The following is a 19,033-nucleotide window of genomic DNA, read 5'->3' as shown; positions in this document are numbered from 1 at the left end:
GGATGAACCACTTGGCATCACGTGGGAGCACTGCTATGAAAATGCCCGGATCCAGTGTGGTACCTGAAGAATATTTTAAAGATGAGGAATTTTCGGTTAGAAGTAGCCACTAGAAATGCATCCAACTAGTAAACTAAGGAGTGAAAGTAAAGGATATTTGGGCCTAAATTGTTCGCCTACAGGAGAAAGTTCCATATCACCACTAGGCCTCATTCTGGTATGGCACTGTCAATAATGAGACCAGTATAATGTACGTCTACTCACAAGTGATCACAGTCTGAAAGAGCCAGACTGATGATACCTACAACCCAAGTGCTACAGTACTGACATGGCACTGCCTTACCATAACAGCTCACAACTATTTGCTCTGCCAATGTCTCCTTTTGTACATGCTCTAAAGTATATTCAGTGTACAGTATTAACAAAAGAAGGCACTGTAGTCATTTTGTATCAGGGTGCATGCGTGATGAGGTATGCAGGTGCATGTGTTATTACACAAGCATGCATGACAGCACGTGTGGTTCCAAAATGTTATGAGAAGCAATTTTGTATTAAAATGATTTACTGATCCAAAATAGACTGGTAAATAAACAAACAAGAATCGGCTAAGCCAATAGGTTTCGCCTATGGGCGGGCTACTGGTTTTGCCAATCAGGTGGAGATATTATGGGAGGAGACACCGGGATGGTGGTGGGGGTGGAGAAGTGGGGGAGGGCAACAGGAGGGTGATTGGGGGTGAATAATGGGGGAGGTGGGTGTTAGTTAACAGGATGGTAAAAAAAAAGCACAAAGAAGTGGCTAGCGATGGCCGCGTCATATTAGTTTTTTTTTTTCCTTCTGTCGGTTGGGGGGAATAAGAAACACAGCTGTGTGGTGGTGGGAGGGGAATAAGAAACACAGTGGAATAAGAAACATGGGCTGGTGAGAGGGGAAGAAACAACATGGCAGGGGGTAAGAAGCAACATGAAAGAAGTGTAAACAGCCAAAGATAAACGGTCAAGAGAGATAAGAGGGGGAGAAGCAACATGGACAGAGGTTGGGAGGGGAAGAAGCAAATAAATAAATGGAAAAAAAAATAGTACCTGAATCTCACTAGCAGCAGTGGAAGGACCTTAACCCATATGAATTACAGGTTATACCTCATGCCGAAAGAAGAGGAAATGAAGATGGCGTGTGCTGCTCAATTAGAAGGAAGCAAAATAGAGTTACAATGAAGCCCAAACCCAAAAATCGTAAGCACTGGGCAGGCCCCAAGCCCCTTATTCAGCACAATAACTCTTGCAAACGAGAGCATATGCACTAGTACATATGATCTCACAGCACAATACATACAAAGGAGCACAAAATTGCCGCTTTTTAAAGTATAAAAACAGTTAAATAATTCAATTAAAAAATAGGACTGGAGGGGGCAATGGAGGAGCAAGTGAGCTGGGAAGCAATAGAGAGTAGGCGGGGAACATGAAAAGCAGCACATAAAGGAGAGCAGTCCTGGCTACAGGGGAGAAGCACACAAACAAGACAGAGCAACTTGGAGCATGGGGGAGGGAGAGAAGCACAAAGGCGGAAGCAAAACGGAGCCCGGGTAGAAGCACACGAGGGAGACATCTGGAAAACACATGCACACTCCTGGAGAGCTTAACCAAAAAGAAAAAAAATTATGGTTTTCTAAAAGCGAGCAGTGGAAGGATACAAGTAAAGAGGATATGCTCTATAGATAGATAAACACATCATGGACAATGCAAACTATTGAATCATAAGCAAGCAAATGAGAGTGACATTAAAGCTAACCAAAGGTAAGTAGTGATCTATATTTAAGCCCACTGTAAGTTCTTGCTAAGCTGAGAATAGGTGTTTTCATTGGCATCAACCTAAAAAAAATGGTCTCCAAAGGCCCTGTTAATAGGTGAAAGGGGTTGCCGAAATGGCAAACTGTAGTTTTGCCTTAGGCTCGCCATAAATCTTTGCACCAGAGCAGAACACCAAAATGCAAGTTTATAAAGTGTCGGTGGGAAAAGAAAAATGAAGACCATGAACAGAAGGTAATTAGCTGGGTGGGTTAGAATGATGAATTTCCACTCTCAGCACCCTAAGGCATGAATTTAAAATTGGCCTCTCTTGAGTTTACAGTTTGCTGTGGTATCTTCTCACTCACCTTTCCTAAAAAAAACCACTTACAGTCTTGAGGCGCCCTCCACAACTTAAGACACTATTTTATATGAAAAAAGCATATTCAAAGAGCCAAAAATCTTTATAAACAATGCATCTTGGTTTACAAAAAGCCCTACAATCCCATCAGCAGGTCCGTTTAAAATCCATTGTAATGCCAGCACGTTACTTTTCAGAGATTTTAGGTATTTTGTTTTATAACCGCTCAGTCATTCATTCACTCCACTGATTTCAGCTCCATGCTTGGAGGTCATCAATTTACGGGGAATTTAAAAACCTTCTTAGGACAAGGAGCAGACTCAGTGAACTCTGGTTCCATTTTCAGGAGTCACTCTTAGAAGACTTGGCCCTCGTGTATCTTCTGATATGGCCTCTTCATATGATTCACCATGGAGAGCTTGAACCTGTGTGAAGAACAGACCCCACGTAAGGCAAGCAGGCACAGGGGAACACCACCTAAATCCATCGCTCTGTCAGTGAAAGCCACCTTTAGTCTAGTCCACTCAAACGATCATGTGTCACTATCAAGCCCATCATATTCCACGTTCTTCAAGAAGAGGCCGTCTGGTGGAGCCATAGCATTACTTGGATAAGCCGATGGATCTCTTGACTCCAGCAGCTCCTTCACCTGAGCCGGGGTGAAGCGGCCTTGGCCAACAGCCACAAGCATGCCGGTCATCCTCCGCACCTGCAACGACAAAATACAAGGGTTTCATCTGAAGCATTCGTTTTTATAGACACACATCATTAGTTACTATGAGCTTTCGAACTTTTAATTTGCATTTTTTTAAATTTGTAATGGACTAAACCCTCCACGGTCTCAAACTTAGTAAGTGGAGGGTGAAGGGTTGGGAAGTTAGTGATAACTCTGCAATTCAGATCTGTACACTCAAAGGCAGAGGGTGCTTTCTGTATTTAGAAAGAGGTAATATATATGTTCCTTACTAAACAAGTTGATGCTCATTCCCGATGTTAGTGAGAATTACCCTGCATTTACTCCTTGTGGCGCCACCTTTCTTTCTCCTAATGTGTAGTTCTCAAATGCTAGCGTGAGAAGAAGCTGTTTGTTGGTAGATGTGACATGTTAGAGCTGGAAGACATAATTTGATCTTTTTCCAGCAAGAAGTTATTTTGTGTCCTCTAGCGTTGTGTGCTGGAATTATGGAAGTCTTGCAAACAAACACTCTATGTGATAGCAATGGTGCTTCTTCCCTAAGAATGTGTTATGTTCATATTATTCTTCGAAGTTTGTATGTGCCTAACTGCTCCCAGTGTTCGCAGATAAGGGGAACTGAGGGCCGGATGTAAAAACTATATATCTATGTTATGGTATTTTGATTTATATAGCACAAAGGAATCACCCCGAGGGGGTCTCTCAGCGCTATAGCGCATTAACAGGAAGGAGGGATATGGAAGAATCAGAAGAGCCAGGATTTAAGAAGTTTTTTAATAGGGTTAAGTCAGGGCAGGACCGTATATGTATGGGTAGTCTGTTCCAATGGTGGGGAGCTAGGTATGAGAAAGATCTGCCACAGTATCTGGCCCTATGTATGCGGTGAGGGCGTAGCAGAGATAGCCCACTGGAGCTTAGGCTGCGGCGGATAGCTAGGGCTGCAGCTTTCTTTGTAGATAGAGGTGGCCGTTTCCAAAAAGCAACTTGTGCACTAGGCAGAGGAGTTTGAAGACGGCACACTTTTTTATTGGTAGCCAATGCAGAGATTTGAGAGTAGGCTCGGAGGGGGTGCGGGCGGAAGATTGCATACAAGGCGAGCAGCAGTATTCTGCACCACCGCAAGTTTAGGTAGGAGAGCTTAATTTTTTATTTTTTTTGTAACTCTTTTTATTAGTAATAAAAAACAAACAGACAAGGCAATAAAAGCAGTACAGCTGGATATGTGTTCAAGGAGGAAGGAAAGTGCATTACAGTACATTACAAAGAACCATCAGTGCAGAGGGGGGGGGGGGGGGGGGGGGCAGGGGAGAAACCAGAGTAAAAAAACATAGAAGCTAATCAACACTAGCAATGTCGGGTCAGGGGGAGAGAGGAACATCCGGATTATCTGCAAGGGGGGGTGTGCATGTATCTCCACGGTAGGAGTTCCATGGACCCCAGATTTTACCCCACTTCTTAGGTCTGCCCCGCGCCACATACACCGTCTTCTCTCTAAACATACACCAGTCCATGTTTTCCTTCCATGCCGAGACCGTGGGCGGCCTCTGGGAACCCCACAACTGCGCAATGTCTCTCTTGGCTACCATATTCCCAAGGGTCGCCCACTGCGTCTGCGCCACTTCATAGTCATTCGGTTCCCATACATTCAACAGACAACTTCTAGCTTCGGGCGACAGAGCGACACCCGTGACCTCCTCCATCACAGCATGCACTCGATTCCAAAACACAACCACTTCCGGACACTCCCAAATTATATGGAGGAAAGTACCAAGTAAACCGCAATCACGCTTACACAACCCATCCACAGAATAACCCATACGAATCAGACGAGGGCCAGTCACAAACCCGATGCAGAATCTTAAGCTGGACGAGTCGGAGACGGGCCGGAACCGCGACCTTCTTAGGTGAGGAGATCGCCGATTGCCAGTCCTCGTCATCCAACTCTAAACCGTCACTGGTCCAGACCTCCCTGAGTTGCGCCAAAAGGTCAGCTCGATCGTTGATCAATTTCTTATTTATCAAAAAAAAAGTGCTGTCGGGCATATATCCATCAAGCACTCGGTCTTCAAGTGGGGATGATTCCGGGATGTCAGTACCTTCTAGAAAAACCGAACTCAACGCGTGGCGAATCTGCGCATACCGGAAGAATTCCCTGTCACTCAGCTTATGTTCTACCTTCAACGCCTCAAAACTCTTAATCTTACCCGTGACCCAGAGATCACTCACCCTACAAATACCAATCATGTCCCACTTCTCAAATCCTTTCGTCTTCCACAGGCTACCCAATCTTTCAGACGCATAGAGCGGAGTCGCCCGGGTCGGTCGATCCCTCCATCCCATCGCCGCATTCACACAGTGCCACACTCGCACCGCTATCTTAGTGGGTCCCGAAAGTTTCCCTTCAGCAGACTTGGAGTAAAGCACTCTATTGTAATCCCCACCCGGTAGCAACCACTTATCCATCTCGAACGCAGGATTTAATGCTGGACCATACATTCCATGATTGATCGCTCCGAGCTGAGAGGCCCAATAATATCGCCTGATATCCGGCAGTGCGATACCGCCGTCATACCAGGGAAGCGTCAGCTTGGCGAGGGCTATACGCGAATGCCCATCCCATAACAACCGCCTCTGCTAACTCTCCACCTCCCGAAAATAACTCGCCGGAATTACGTCAAACGTGTTTTGGAGCGCGTATAAAAACCGCGGCAAGGAAATCATTTTAAAAAGTGCTGCACGTCCGAGGGGGGATAGCGGCAACCTGCGCCAGCCCACAACATTGGATTTTAGCCGTTGGAGCGGAGGAAGCAGATTACGATCGTAACGAAGCCCGGGGTCTAATGTTATAAAGACCCCCAAATACTTAAATCCCATCTGCGTCACCTGGATGGGACACCCGCGCGGTAAAAAAGGAGTGTCACCCGAGAGCACATACACGCAGGACTTGGTCCAATTAATCACAAGGCCAGAATTCCTTCCGAACGAGTTTAGTACATCAAATAATACAATCAACGACCTTCGAGGCGACGTGAGGGACAACAAAATGTCGTCTGCATAGAGCGATATGCGATCCTCAAATTCCGAGGTCCACCGAATACCCCTCAACGATGGCCAAGCAGCTAGAGGTTCCAAGGCAAGGGCAAAAAGAAGCGGAGATAACGGACATCCCTGCCGCGTACCCCTCCCAAGAACAAAGGACCTAGAAACCCGACCATTCACCACAATCTGCGCCAATGGTTCCTCGTACAGAAGTTTCACCCAGCCAATGAAACCAGGACCAAAACCGAACTTCGCAAGAGCTGCCCACAGGTACGGCCATTCCAATGTATCAAAAGCCATCGTATCGTCCAGGGAAGCCAAGATGGCCGGTTCACGCAGTGATGCCGCTCTCGCGAGAACGCCATGCAGACGCCTCAAGTTCAGTGCTGTATTGCGATGTGGAATGAAACCGAATTGATCCGGATGAACCAAGTCACTGATTACCTTTATCAAGCGATTTGCCAGCAACTTTGCGAGGATCTTGGGTTCCGCATTCAGAAGCGAAATAGGCCTATAGGACGCACAGCAATCCCGCGGTTTTCCTTCCTTATGAATCACCACAATGGTCGCAAGACGCTGATCACGAGGAAGGGAGCCAAGGTCTCGCGATTCTAGGAACGAATCACGAAGATATGGCGCCATTTAATCAGGACGCAGCTTGTAAAGCTCAATGGGAAGACCATTAGGGCCCATAGCTTTTCCCGAACGGACAGAACGAATAGCGAGTGCCACCTCGTCTACGGAAAGTGCTGCGTCCATCAAGTCCCTATCTGAATCTGACAGACAAGGCAACGCAATGTCTCGCAACAGCAGATGAGAGTTTTCCTCAGGTCTATCGGAAACTGGGGAATACACATCTCGAAAATGTTCAGCAAAACACTTGACAATATCAACAGGGTCAGTCAAACGCATTCCATCAGTTCTCTCAATCACGGGAATCACACGACTTGCACGCTCCTTTCTATCTAACCACACAATCAGTTTCCCAGCTTTGTCCCCCGCATCATACAGTCTTCCCTGCTGCTCTCGACTCACAACTCTAGCAGCATCTGTTACCAACGCTCTATAATCAAGTTGTTTGAGACTGAGGACATGGACCTTGTCACGAGTAATACCTAACTCCAAATCCCCTTCCAGCTCAGCTATTTCGGTCTCGAGGCGGACCACCGCCTCATTTTTGCTTTTCTTGACACCAGCAATTAACGATAGTGCCTGTCCATGGACAACTGTCTTAAATGCCTCCCACAATGAAACAGAAGAGGACACCGACCCCTCATTCTCAGCAAAGTACAGTTCCAGGGACTTGACCAACTCAGCCCGGGTTTTGGGGTTACGGAGATGCCAGGGATTAATCGGGGCCACCCGTCCCTCAGAACCCATCCTCGTGTCCATCAGGAGCCACAGTGGGGAGTGGTCTGAAATACCCCGAGCCAGATGTCTAACTTCCCTAAGTAACGAGGCCTGTGCCGCAGGCATCAAGACATAGTCTAATCTGGAGAGACTGCCGTGCGCACCCGAATGGAAGGTGTATTGTGCCTGTCCCGGATGCATCAACCGCCAACAGTCCACCAGTCCCAGCGTCTCCAGGAAGCCACTCAGCCAAGACTGTGATTTCGTGAGGTCCCTGGGGGGATACCGATCTTCCCTACCGGAGACAACCAAATTGAAATCTCCACCCATCACCAGGATGCCTTCCGGAAGCCCCAGAACTACCCGCCCCAAATCAGCAAAAGTCGTGGGCTGGAGTCCAGGTGGTACATATACAGAAAGCAGTAAGATAGTCTTCCCCTCCCACCTACCAGTGAGAGCAGCATAGGATTATGTTGTCTACCTCCATGGGGAGAGAGTTCTTAACTAGAATACCCACACCCCTAGAACCAGTAGTAAACCCAGCATGCACAGCGAGGCGATATCCTCGCCGATTCATAGCGTAGCAAGTGTTTCCGATCAAGTGTGTCTCTTGCAGTAGTACTACATCAGGGTAGAGGCGTCTCAATAGTTGCAACACTACCCCACGTTTTATCCTGTCCCCCAACCCGTTAACATTCCAACACAGAATTTTCAACCCCCTACCCCCCATCCCGGAAGTGGATGCAGGACCCACCCCATAACGAACACATCTCCCAGATCAAGAAGTAAAACAGTACGTTGCCTTGAGAAAAAATGAAACACATCCAAACTCCCCCCCACCCCCCCAACAGAAGCCCATTACAACACCCCCCACCCTGCACCCCTGCGTTAGACTCAAAAGCCACCCCAACTTGCAGTGTGCCTGTCGCCCTACCATTAAACTAATCTACAAATAGAAACCCGGAGGAGGAAAGAGTCCCACTCCCCCCGCCACCCCTGGGTATCCCACCATAAGTCACACAAATATAAAAGTCAGCAAACCACAGCTGCATATTAAGCACAAAGTTCGGTAATCGGAAATCACTTCTCATTCCTGCTCCGACGGGCCGCCTTCAGCTCCTCCAGAATGTTCAGTGCGATCATGTCGCGTAGGCAATGTGTCAAGCCAGTCACTCACTCTCTCAGGGTGGTAAAAGAAAAACATCCGATCCTCATATTGAACACGGAGCCGTGTTGGGAAAAGCATCGCGTATTTCATATCCATGTCCCTCAGTCGTCGCTTCACCCCCTGAAATCCCATCCTTTGCTTCTGAACGAACTGGGTGAAGTCCGGGTAGAAGCTCACTGTAGTATTCTCGAACTTCATGGGGCCGCTCACCCGCGATGCCTGCAGGATAGCGTCTCTATCTCTGAAGTTGAAAATTCTGGCGATGATCGGCTGCGGAGGAGCACCCTGCTTCGGCTTCCCACCCGGCACTCTGTGCGCACGTTCCACCGCAAAGAATTTACTCAGGCCTTTGGGGGCGAGGTGGTTTAGGATGAGGTCCTCCACTAGGAGATCTGCAGCGGGTTCTTCCGATTTTTCAGGGACCCCAATAATATGTACGTTGTTGCGTCTGGCCCGACTCTCAAAGTCCTCCAGCCGATGAGCAAAGAGATCATTGGAGGCCCGTAAGTTACGAACCTCCGTCTGTAGGTCGGACACATCAGTCGTGAGGCTGGAGGTCTTCAAATCTAAGGATTTGACCTTCTCGTTAGTCTTTGATAAGTCCACTCTGATCAAATTGACGTCGATTGCCACAGTGTCAAGCTTAAGGGCAAGAGCCTCATATTGCTGGCCAATGGAAGTTTTCATACCAGCAATGGCGCCCATGACATCCTGTAGAGTTAAATCGGCCAATGCGGTAGGGCCCTCACTTGCCTCTTCCAGAGTCTTACTCGCGCCAGCGGGGGACCCCTTGGGGTGGGTATAACGATCCATAACATTCGATTGAATAGTATCCCCCCCCCCCGGTGAATGGTCTTGGCTTTTCGTTTTTCGCCATCGGGTCTGCCCGCCATATTGGGCAATGTGCCCCAGAGGGGCCTTTGAGACCTGGTAAAAATGGCTCAACGCGATTCACCCACCGGAATCTACAAAAGCGAATTTTCAGCAGTAATATCAAAGCAACCATAAACACGCAGCCGCTGGCACACGATGAATTCACGGGGTCCGGCTGTACCTCGGTCCACCAGATCAGTCTCGAGATAGGATGAGGCCAAAGACCCAAAAACGAAACCGAAAGTGAACTCCAAGGCTGTGATCAGAGCTCCGCAGGCCGTTGTTGTTCAACTACCGCCTGGGCACCATAACAACTCGAGCCCCGGGTGACTCCGTGGGGCAGGCCATAAAAGTTCAAAGTGTCGTAGTTGCGGTTCCCGGAGTCCAAACCGATTTTTGAAAACAGCTATTATATCAGCTGGGTTGCGTCTTTAATAACCCGTCTTCGTAATCAGGATATGATTCAGGATAGATGCAGGAGGTGGCGAGGGTCTCGGGAGCCCTGTGCTCACGCGGCCATCTCGGATGCGCGCGAAGCTCCTCCCTCGAGAGCTTAATTTTTAGCTACCATGAGAGCATTACCATAGTCTAGGTGGCTTACAATGAGTTCATGAGCAAGGGATTTTCTGGTCTGGAGGGGCAGCCATTGGAAAGCCTTTCTAAGTAGGTGCATGATCATGAAACGGGTACCATTGGTGGATTTAACCTCCTTTTTCAAAGAAAGGTTGTCATCTATCAGGAAACCCAAGTACCTTACTACCTTATGGGGGTGGGAGCAGTCCCCAGTTCTGGGGGGCCACCAGTCCTCTGACCACATGGTATGGACCTTACTGAAAAGCAGGATCTCTGTCTTTCCACTGTTTAGTTGTAAGTAGTTGGACAACATCCAGAGAGAATTTTTTTGCATCCATTCCTTAAATCTGATCTTGGTAGATTCAAGATTTGATCCCATGGAAATAATTCATTGTGTGTCATCCGTGCAGGTGAGAACCAGCGCTCTCACAGGCCAGAAACAATACATGTTCCAGAGCAGTATGGCTAATGATTTAGCATATCAAGCCTCTGCCGCCTTTGATATGCAACCTTTGCTACCCATCAGCCCTGGGGAACACAACCCCCTGCCCTGGTTCCTATTTGGCATTAGACCAGGTGGGAAATTAGCTAGTCAGAAGGCGTGTCTCAGGTGGGCCACCTGAAGTGGACAGTCTTAGAAGGGTGTCACCATCTTGGTTTTGGAGAAACTTGGAACTCTGGGTCAAGATTATACCCACTGTTCACAGGAAGTGGTCACATAGAGGGGGTGGTGTCTACATCAGGGGTAGGTAGCCCATCGGCTACTGCCCTACACTCTCTAAATTCATTATTCAGGGCTCCCACACAAACCAGAGCTTCAGCCTACCTGGGCACAGAAGAAGGACAAAGAAGAGTTGTCACCGTGAGTATAGAGGTTCTGCGAGACCCATGTTGAGAGTGCCCTGTTTTTCCCTCCTATGCAAAACCGATGACAACCGTGAGAGTCTAAACCGCAAGCGACCTGCTGAACAAAACACCTCTGCACCCAAGCCTCCCAGCCTGGGACCACAGAAACCGAATGTGTCCCCTTGCTCCAGAGACCCTCACGATCTAAGACCCCTTTGGGATCTGCAAGACTTGTCCCCAAGTCCCCACTTGCAGCCTTTTTGTTACAGGTACCCTTCCATTGACCTAAATGTGTAGTGATCAAGGCTACCAACGTGACAAGCACCTCTGTACCAGGTCACACCAGGGCAGGTATACCTGAATTGCTGGTGGCTCCTTGGTCCTTAGCCCCTAACCACCTTAAGTCCTAAAAGTCACCTTTAACAACCATTCACCAGTATATGCATGCAGTGTATGTTTCTCCCACAGAATAACCTTACCGCATTCGAGACTCCTACATCAAAAACCTTTATTTGAGCATTTTACTGGTTTACTGTAAATCTATAATTCCGAAAGTACTTACCTGGTTTCGATGATCTTGGTATCTAAAATTATATAAAAATCTGTATTCTTTTTCTACAATGATCTTGGATTTCTTCTCCAGTGTGTGTCTCATGTATTGACTCTGTGTGTATAACAAATGCTTAACGCTCCCCTATGATAAACCTAAGCTACTAGAGCACACTACCACAAATCGAGCACTTGGGATTATTAAAGTAAGCCCTGTAAACCAATAAGGGTTGTCTCGACTTTGTGCATGGTGTGCCCCTAGATTGGCCCACTACATAAAAAGCCAGCTTCCAACAGGTAGACTTAAAAAAAAGTTCCTCAAAATGGTCCGTGAGGTAGTTGCATAGAGACTGAGATGCTAGGAGGGGAGAGGCGCAAGTAGTGGGTTTCATGAATTCATTTAGAATCTTATATAATTCTTTATTTGAGTTTTCTTCATTGTTAATTCTGTCCACTGTGTGGGTCTTTCTGGCTTCCGTAATGTTTTTGTGGTAGGTGTCTAATGCTGCTTAATAGGCCAGTTTGTCGGGAGGGGATTTTGAGGTTCTCCATTTGCGCTCGAGCTTTCTGCAGGCTGCTTTTTCTGTTTTGAGAGACTCCAAATACCAAGGATAGAGGGCTTTATTAGGTTTTGTGCAACTAAGTTTGGCAGGACTGACCAATCGCATCTAAAGCCTATTTGAAGGAACTCTGGAATTCTTCCAGAGCGAGACTTGATATCTGAGTGCAATGTGGAGGGAGGGGTGGAAGAGCACGACGTGAAAGATGGAAGTGATAACTTTCTCCAAGGTCTCATCATTTTAGGTACTGATGTCTTATAGCCTAACAATTTTCCAGTAAGGAGCTGGACATTTATGGAGAAGAAGTCTGTCCAGGCCATCGGTTTGGAAGAATCTACCTGTAGATGTGGCTAATTGGTCAAAATAAGATCCAACGTACGACGTGCTGTATGAGTGTGGCCTGAGACTTTTCATACAGTCCCAATGATTCAAAGTCTGTAAGCAGACATACTATTTCTGGTTTTAAGTCCAGTTCTGCATGGCAGTTAAAGTTCCCAATCAGCATGAAGTTGTCAGATGCCAGTATATGAGGTGCCACACGTTCAAATGGTTTATTACTGAAATTTTGTATTGGACCTGAGGGCGGTAATTTAAAGCACCCATCCAGACCACATTTGTATGCGTCTCCAGTTTCAAAACACAGAGCTCCGCCCAGTCGGCGAGCAGGGAGTCCACTAAAGTGATTTTGGCAGGATTGCAAAATGATATACCCAACAGTATATCTATGATATACCTAAGAGTACACAATGTGCTAAAATCAGAAACTATGATTAGCATTGGGTCTCCTGTTTGCAAAGCTAACAAATTAACACGACTAGATTTCATCTATGTGTCATACACCCATTTTCTCTCCTGAGAAGAATTCAAGTCGGGTTGCAGTCTATGCCATCTACGAGGTGTGGTCTCTATAATACACCCTGGACTCCAAGCTCCATCATGACAGCTCAGATCACCTTCCAAGTAATCCAGGAGATTGACACCGGTCACGTGACACGCCAGTCACATCACAGGCCATTGGGAAGGCTATCAGGAGCTTTCAAGACAAATTGCTGCTTTCCAGAAAACTAGGGACAAATCATTTCATCTACATTTGGGAATCATTAAACTTTCGGTGTGGTCTGCAATCGAGTGGGGTTTGCCCATCATGCGCCTGGCCTATCCTTGCCACTCCTAACATTTTGTGGTTGAGACACTGATAAGAGTTATAGACTTCTGAGAGAAAAGAGGCATTCTGGCCAGAAAACACCTCACAGCCTTGCCTTGGACAATGAGAGAGGGTTATACACCAGAGAAGTGTGTCATTGTGAACGGTATCCCGGCACAGATCTGACGTATGTCACCATCCTGTTCCCGCGTTATACCATGAACTCCATTGATGAACTAAGGACCCTGTCAAGTCGACAATACAATCACCAGAGTACCTGCATAACCTTAAATGTGGCCATTTGGCAAATGACACTTTGGCACTGAATGCTGCGATCTTAAATGAAATCAGTGCCAAGTTTCAAGCCTGGTGAACACAGGTCTGGATATGGCCCCAATCACAGCCACTGCGCCATTTGTGAAGGTTCCAACCACTTCTGTGGTCAGCTACTCCCCACATTTGTGCAGCAAGCTCAAATGAGTGCATTAGACAAACTGTGCACTCAGAATCCTTCTGATCCTTCCCACAGAACACTCGAATCAATCCTAGATACCAAAATACAATGTGTACAGTTCTGGTGACAGCAAGTAGGTGCTACATACAATAATATAACATAGAACATTTATTAGGTGCAACTAGATTATTGATGCTCAGCACATTCGATAACAAGCTCTTCTCGTACCAAACCTATCTGTATTGGTTTATTGTCGTCGACAGGATGAAATGCTGAGACAGTATGTGAGCACGTGACCTGCAGCAGGCACATTGAACCACGGAGTTACACTACTACAAATACAAGAGCGAGGTCTCTATTTTGGGTGTTCAGTTTGTGGCCTCAACTGTTTGGCTTCTCATAGGGGCATCCTGAAGAAATAGGGTAACACAATGAGCCTATTGTTTTCCCTTAATGATATATTTTAAAAACTCCAAGCTTTTAAACCATTAGTTTGGTAAACAAAGATATTTGAAAAATCACCAACAACTGAGGGCTTTAAATATTCAAAAAGCATCCAGCAATGCATGTTCTTATATTTTAAACTATTTTAAAGAATATACACAAAATATAAGTGGTGATCCTTTGGCTGTTCTCATCCACGAGGCAGCTAGAACTGACCTTTTTATCAGAGGCCGAAGTCAAACATTACTGTTAGGGAAAAAAAACCAAATGGGTAAGTCATTCTTTTTCAGTTCCAGGAACGGCTCAGCCCTGATACTGTCTTCTGCTAAACAGGGTTTAGAGAAGGGTTGGGCGTTCTTTAGACAGATTCTGTGATGGCTTTTAGTTTCCTTGAGATATAGGGGCCCATTAGGATCTCGGGCGGATCGCCAGAGATCCGTCCCCGCCCGCCACCCATTTCCCCCCGCCATATTACTAAGGCGGGGGGATCGCGGCGGACGGAATGACCGTCCGCCCGGTCAACAAGTCAACATGGGGCCTGCCATGTTGTGCATGGAAGTGCACGACATGCCATCCTGGCATTGTGGCGGGCGGTGCTGGGTGCACCGCCCGCCACAATGTCAGGAATGCAGGATGCGCCCGCCACTGTGGCGGGCGCATCCTAATGGCCCCCACGGTACCCCACCCTTATGGCGGGCGGTCCCATTTCGCGATAGGATAGCGGGCGGAAAAAGTCGGCCCGCCATCCTAATGTGCCCCATAGTGTCTAAAAGAGAGGTCTCTGTTTATGGTATGTTAACTACATCTTTGACTCAGTTGTTATACATCTCTTTTGGAAAACGGAAAGCAGTATAGATCATGCAGTCTGACACCCATTAATGGTGCAAACACTAGAGACTGAAGAATTGGGTGTAGTGTGTACTTAGGTTGCATTTTGCCTGTGCATGTTTTATTTTTTCTTAATGGGTTTTTAATGATCCAGGCTAATGGTGATGCCCCAATGTTAAACCATGAACTTAGATCGACCTTGCTACCCACGGATGATGCAATCCTGCAATTACAAGCTTAGAAAGCACTTAGTGCACTCAAAGATAGTTCTGTGTCTAATATACAGACCAAGCCGACGGTGTTTGAAAGGGCACCTTGGTGTTTACACAGAAAACTGGAATTGTTGACTCAGTGCCCTCGCATATGATCAAAGCAAGAGTTAGAGGCACTATATCAAAGCAAGAGCTGGGGTATTCTATTGAAGCAAGAATTTGGGGTATTCTATCAAAGCAATAATTGGAGGTATTCTATCAAAGCAAGAGTTGGAGGTGTTCTATTGAAGCAAGAATTGGAGGTATTCTATCAAAGCAAGAGTTGGAGGTGTTCTATTGAAGCAAGAATTGGAGGTATTCTATCAAAGCAAGAGTTGGAGGTATTCTATCAAAGCAAGAGTTGGAGGTGTTCTATTTAAGCAATAATTGGAGGTATTCTATCAAAGCAAGAGTTGGAGGTGTTCTATTGAAGCAAGAATTGGAGGTATTCTATCAAAGCAAGAGTTGTAGGTACTCTAGCAAAGCAAGAATTGGAGGTATTCTATCAAAGCAAGAGTTGGAGGTGTTCTATTGAAGCAAGAATTGGAGGTATTCTATCAAAGCAAGAGTTGGAGGTGTTCTATTGAAGCAAGAATTGGAGGTATTCTATCAAAGCAAGAGTCGGAGGTGTTCTATCAAAGCAAGAGTTGGAGGTGTTCTATTGAAGCAAGAATTGGAGGTATTCTATCAAAGCAAGAATTGGAGGTATTCTAATAAAGCAAGAATTGGAGGTATTCTATCAAAGCAAGAATTGAAGGTATTATATCAAAGCAAGAGTTGGAGGTATTCTATCAAAGCAAGCTTTGGAGGTATTCTATCAAAGCAAGAATTGGAGGTATTCTATTGAAGCAAGAATTGGAGGTATTCTATCAAAGCAAGAATTGAAGGTATTCTATCAAAGCAAGAGTTGGAGGTGTTCTACTGAAGCAAGAGTTAGAGATATTCTATTGAAGCAAGACTTGGAGGTATTCAATCAAAGAAAGAATTGGAGGTATTCTATCAAAGCAAGAATTGGAGGTATTCTATCAAATCAAGAGTTGGAGGTGTTCTATTGAAGCAAGAATTGGAGGTATTCTATCAAAGCAAGAGTTGGAGGTACTCTATCAAAGCAAGAATTGGAGGTATTCTATCAAAGCAAGAGTTGGAGGTGTTCTATTGAAGCAAGAATTGGAGGTATTCTATCAAAGCAAGAGTTGGAGGTGTTCTATCAAAGCAAGAGTTGGAGGTACTCTATCAAAGCAAGAATTGGAGGTATTCTATTAAAGCAAGAATTGGAGTTATTCTATCAAAGCAAGAATTGAAGGTATTATATCAAAGCAAGAGTTGGAGGTATTCTATCAAAGCAAGCGTTGGAGGTATTCTATCAAAGCAAGAGTTGGAGGTATTCTATCAAAGCAAGAATTGAAGGTATTCTATCAAAGCAAGAGTTGGAGGTGTTCTACTGAAGCAAGAGTTAGAGGTATTCTATTGAAGCAAGACTTGGAGGTATTCAATCAAAGCAAGAATTGGAGGTATTCTATCAAAGCAAGAGTTGGATGTATTCTATCAAAGTAAGAATTGGAGGTATTCTATTGAAGCAAGAATTGGAGGTATTCTATCGAAGCAAGAATTGGAGGTATTCTTTCAAGGCAAGAGTTGGGGGTATTCTATCAAAGAAAGAGTTACAGGTATTCTACTAAAGCAAGAGTTGGGGGTGTTCTATTGAAGCAAGAGTTGGGGTATTCTATCAAAACAAGAATTGGGGGTATTCTGTAAAAGCAGGAGTTGGAAGTATTCTATTAAAGCAAGAGTGTGAGGTGTCCTAAAATGTGGTTCTGAAATATCAGATGCTATCATCTACAGCTCAGGAATACGACAACTGGAAAGTTGGGTGCGGAAACAAGTGACAGGCCTCCCACAGTTTACATCCTCAGCACTTCTACAGACTGATTAGCAATATGCCTCACTACCGGAGAAGGTAACAAATGCCACCTTATTCCATGCCATGAGTAGAAAATTCAACAATAATCAAATTCTGATTTGAAGGATGGAAAGGTTCAGTGAATTAAAAAAAGCTACATGGTGCGTCCGTAAAAAAAGTATGCATCAACATAAATCTAGAAAGTAGCTTAGGCTTAGATCTAGACTACAGTTTAGGGATGGGCAAAGAGGCAACTAAGCAGCTACTAAAATAGAAATGAGTCGCTAGAAACAGTGCCATAGTTGAAGCAATTAAGGACCAGATGTACGACCCGTTTTTGCATGCGCAAACGGGTTTGCGAACCCGTTTGCGCATGCAAAAACATATTTGACCCGTTTTTGCATGCGCAAATGGGTTTGCGAACCCGTTTGCGCATGCAAAAACATATTTGGCCATGTAATAGCCTATTCAGGGAGTCGCAATTGTTTTGCAACTTGCTAAATAGGTTTTGCGACTCACTATTTGGAAGTGGCGTTCCCTTCCAAATAGCGAATCTCAAAACAATGTACTAATGTTTTGAGACAATTGCGGTCGCAAAACACTCACAATTACCACCTACTTAAAGTAGGTGGCAATGCATTTGCAAATGCATGCAAAATAATTTATTAAGGGCAGGCAGTGGTCTCAGGGTCCACTGCCTGCTCTTAAAATATGTAACGAAAAGTTTATTTTTCTTTTTTTAAATGCCTCCCGTTTTTCCTACAAGGTAAACTGGCTGCATAAAAAAAAAAAAGCTGCTTTATTATAAAGCAGTTCTGGACTTGGTGGTCTGCTGAGACTAGAAGGCCACCATCCCTGGGAGGGCTGGTATTCACAATGGGCTTGCAAATTGCGAGAGGCTCATTTAATATTAATGAGCCTCACAATTTGCGACCCCATTGGGAATCGCGAAACGGTGTAAACACACTGTCTTACATTTCATTTAGTGACTCGGCAATGTGGCACAAATTGCGAGGAGCAAAATGAAAGGGTCGTACATCTGGCCCTAAGAGCCTGCAAGGACCAGATATTTTTACATTTAACAGTCAATCAGCCTGTACTTTGAGATAGATTTATATAAAACTGAAGAGACAAGACCTCCTAGCACATTTCAGTAGTGACCTACCAACAAGTTCCTGGTAAAAAAACAGGAGGCCTTGCAATGGCCACAACATGCCCAAGCAGTAGATTCAGTAAGCAGAGGTGATCTTCATGCCAGTAGCCCAAGATGTAGACATCTATCTGGGCATAATAAACAAATGGATTTATAATTAAACCAATATGACACTCAGCCATAGGGCTGTTATCAGATTGATGGAACTTTTCTCCTTTGAGAGATCAAGCTATTTTTTCCTTTCTGTTTTTGGCCTCTTTCTGTTTGCTTACTGTTCTTGTTTCTTCTTCTTTTCTAAGATGCTTTCCCATAATTTACGTGTTTTCATTAATTCAAAAAGCACGTGGGCTGAAAATGTAAATAAATATATGAGAAATCATGATCTAAAGTTCTACATTTTGCTATCAAGAAAATCTTATGCAATCTACAATGATACCCTAGGCAAAGACTCTTTTTAAGTCTAGCTTGACAGTGCAGCTGTTGTCAGACCTTATGTGATCAATAGAAAATAAACTTTTAGACATAGTACAGAGAGAAGGGCGTTTGGCTAACTCCTTATGTGCATTCCTTTGAGTAAAGCAATTTATCTGTTTTTATGAAAAGGTATAACAAAGGCAGGTGGCCTGACATATGTATGAAGAAAAGCATATGTTACAGTTAATAGGTAGTATATGAATTGTTATTACTTTGTTTTAAAGCATGTGGATAGGTATTTTGTTACATGGTATGCCACAGATTACCACAAAAGTCTAGGATTTTGCCTTCTGACAAGGGGATAGAAGATTGCTCTATGTTTATGATTATTAGGTACTCTTAGGGTAGTATTTTGAATTGTCAATTGGAATTTAGTTTATATTTGTAATTGTATGACTATATGTATGATTGTTGCCTTGTGAGAAAGCTTACACTCCATAAAGTAGGGCTCATTTGGTTAGGGTGCCAAGCTAATGATAAGACACTAGGCTTGATTGCTTCAGAGTTGCATTTTGTTACATGGACTCCAGCAGATGACCTGAGTAGGAAAGAGTTTTGGAGTTGATGTCCCCTTTGACAAACCTTGGT

The 19,033-nt window shown here is 45.1% G+C and overlaps 1 protein-coding gene across 1 annotated transcript in view; it reads right to left on the bottom strand.

The window, feature by feature from the left end:
- Positions 1–1,789: 1,789 nt before the first annotated feature.
- Positions 1,790–19,033, bottom strand: part of PUSL1 (pseudouridine synthase like 1) — a 397,644-nt gene continuing 380,400 nt past the window's right edge. Inside the window, exon 7 of the mRNA XM_078640914.1 lies at positions 1,790–2,854. Coding sequence (XP_078497040.1) covers positions 2,678–2,854 — 177 coding nt within the window. The 3' untranslated portion in view covers positions 1,790–2,677. The remainder of the gene's footprint in view (positions 2,855–19,033) is intronic.

The sequence above is a fragment of the Lissotriton helveticus genome, chromosome 5_1, assembly GCF_964261635.1.
Source record: "Lissotriton helveticus chromosome 5_1, aLisHel1.1, whole genome shotgun sequence".
NCBI classification, from domain to species: domain Eukaryota; kingdom Metazoa; phylum Chordata; class Amphibia; order Caudata; family Salamandridae; genus Lissotriton; species Lissotriton helveticus.
The sequence above is the reverse complement of the archived record's forward strand: the minus strand, read 5'-3'. Positions and strand labels throughout refer to the sequence as shown.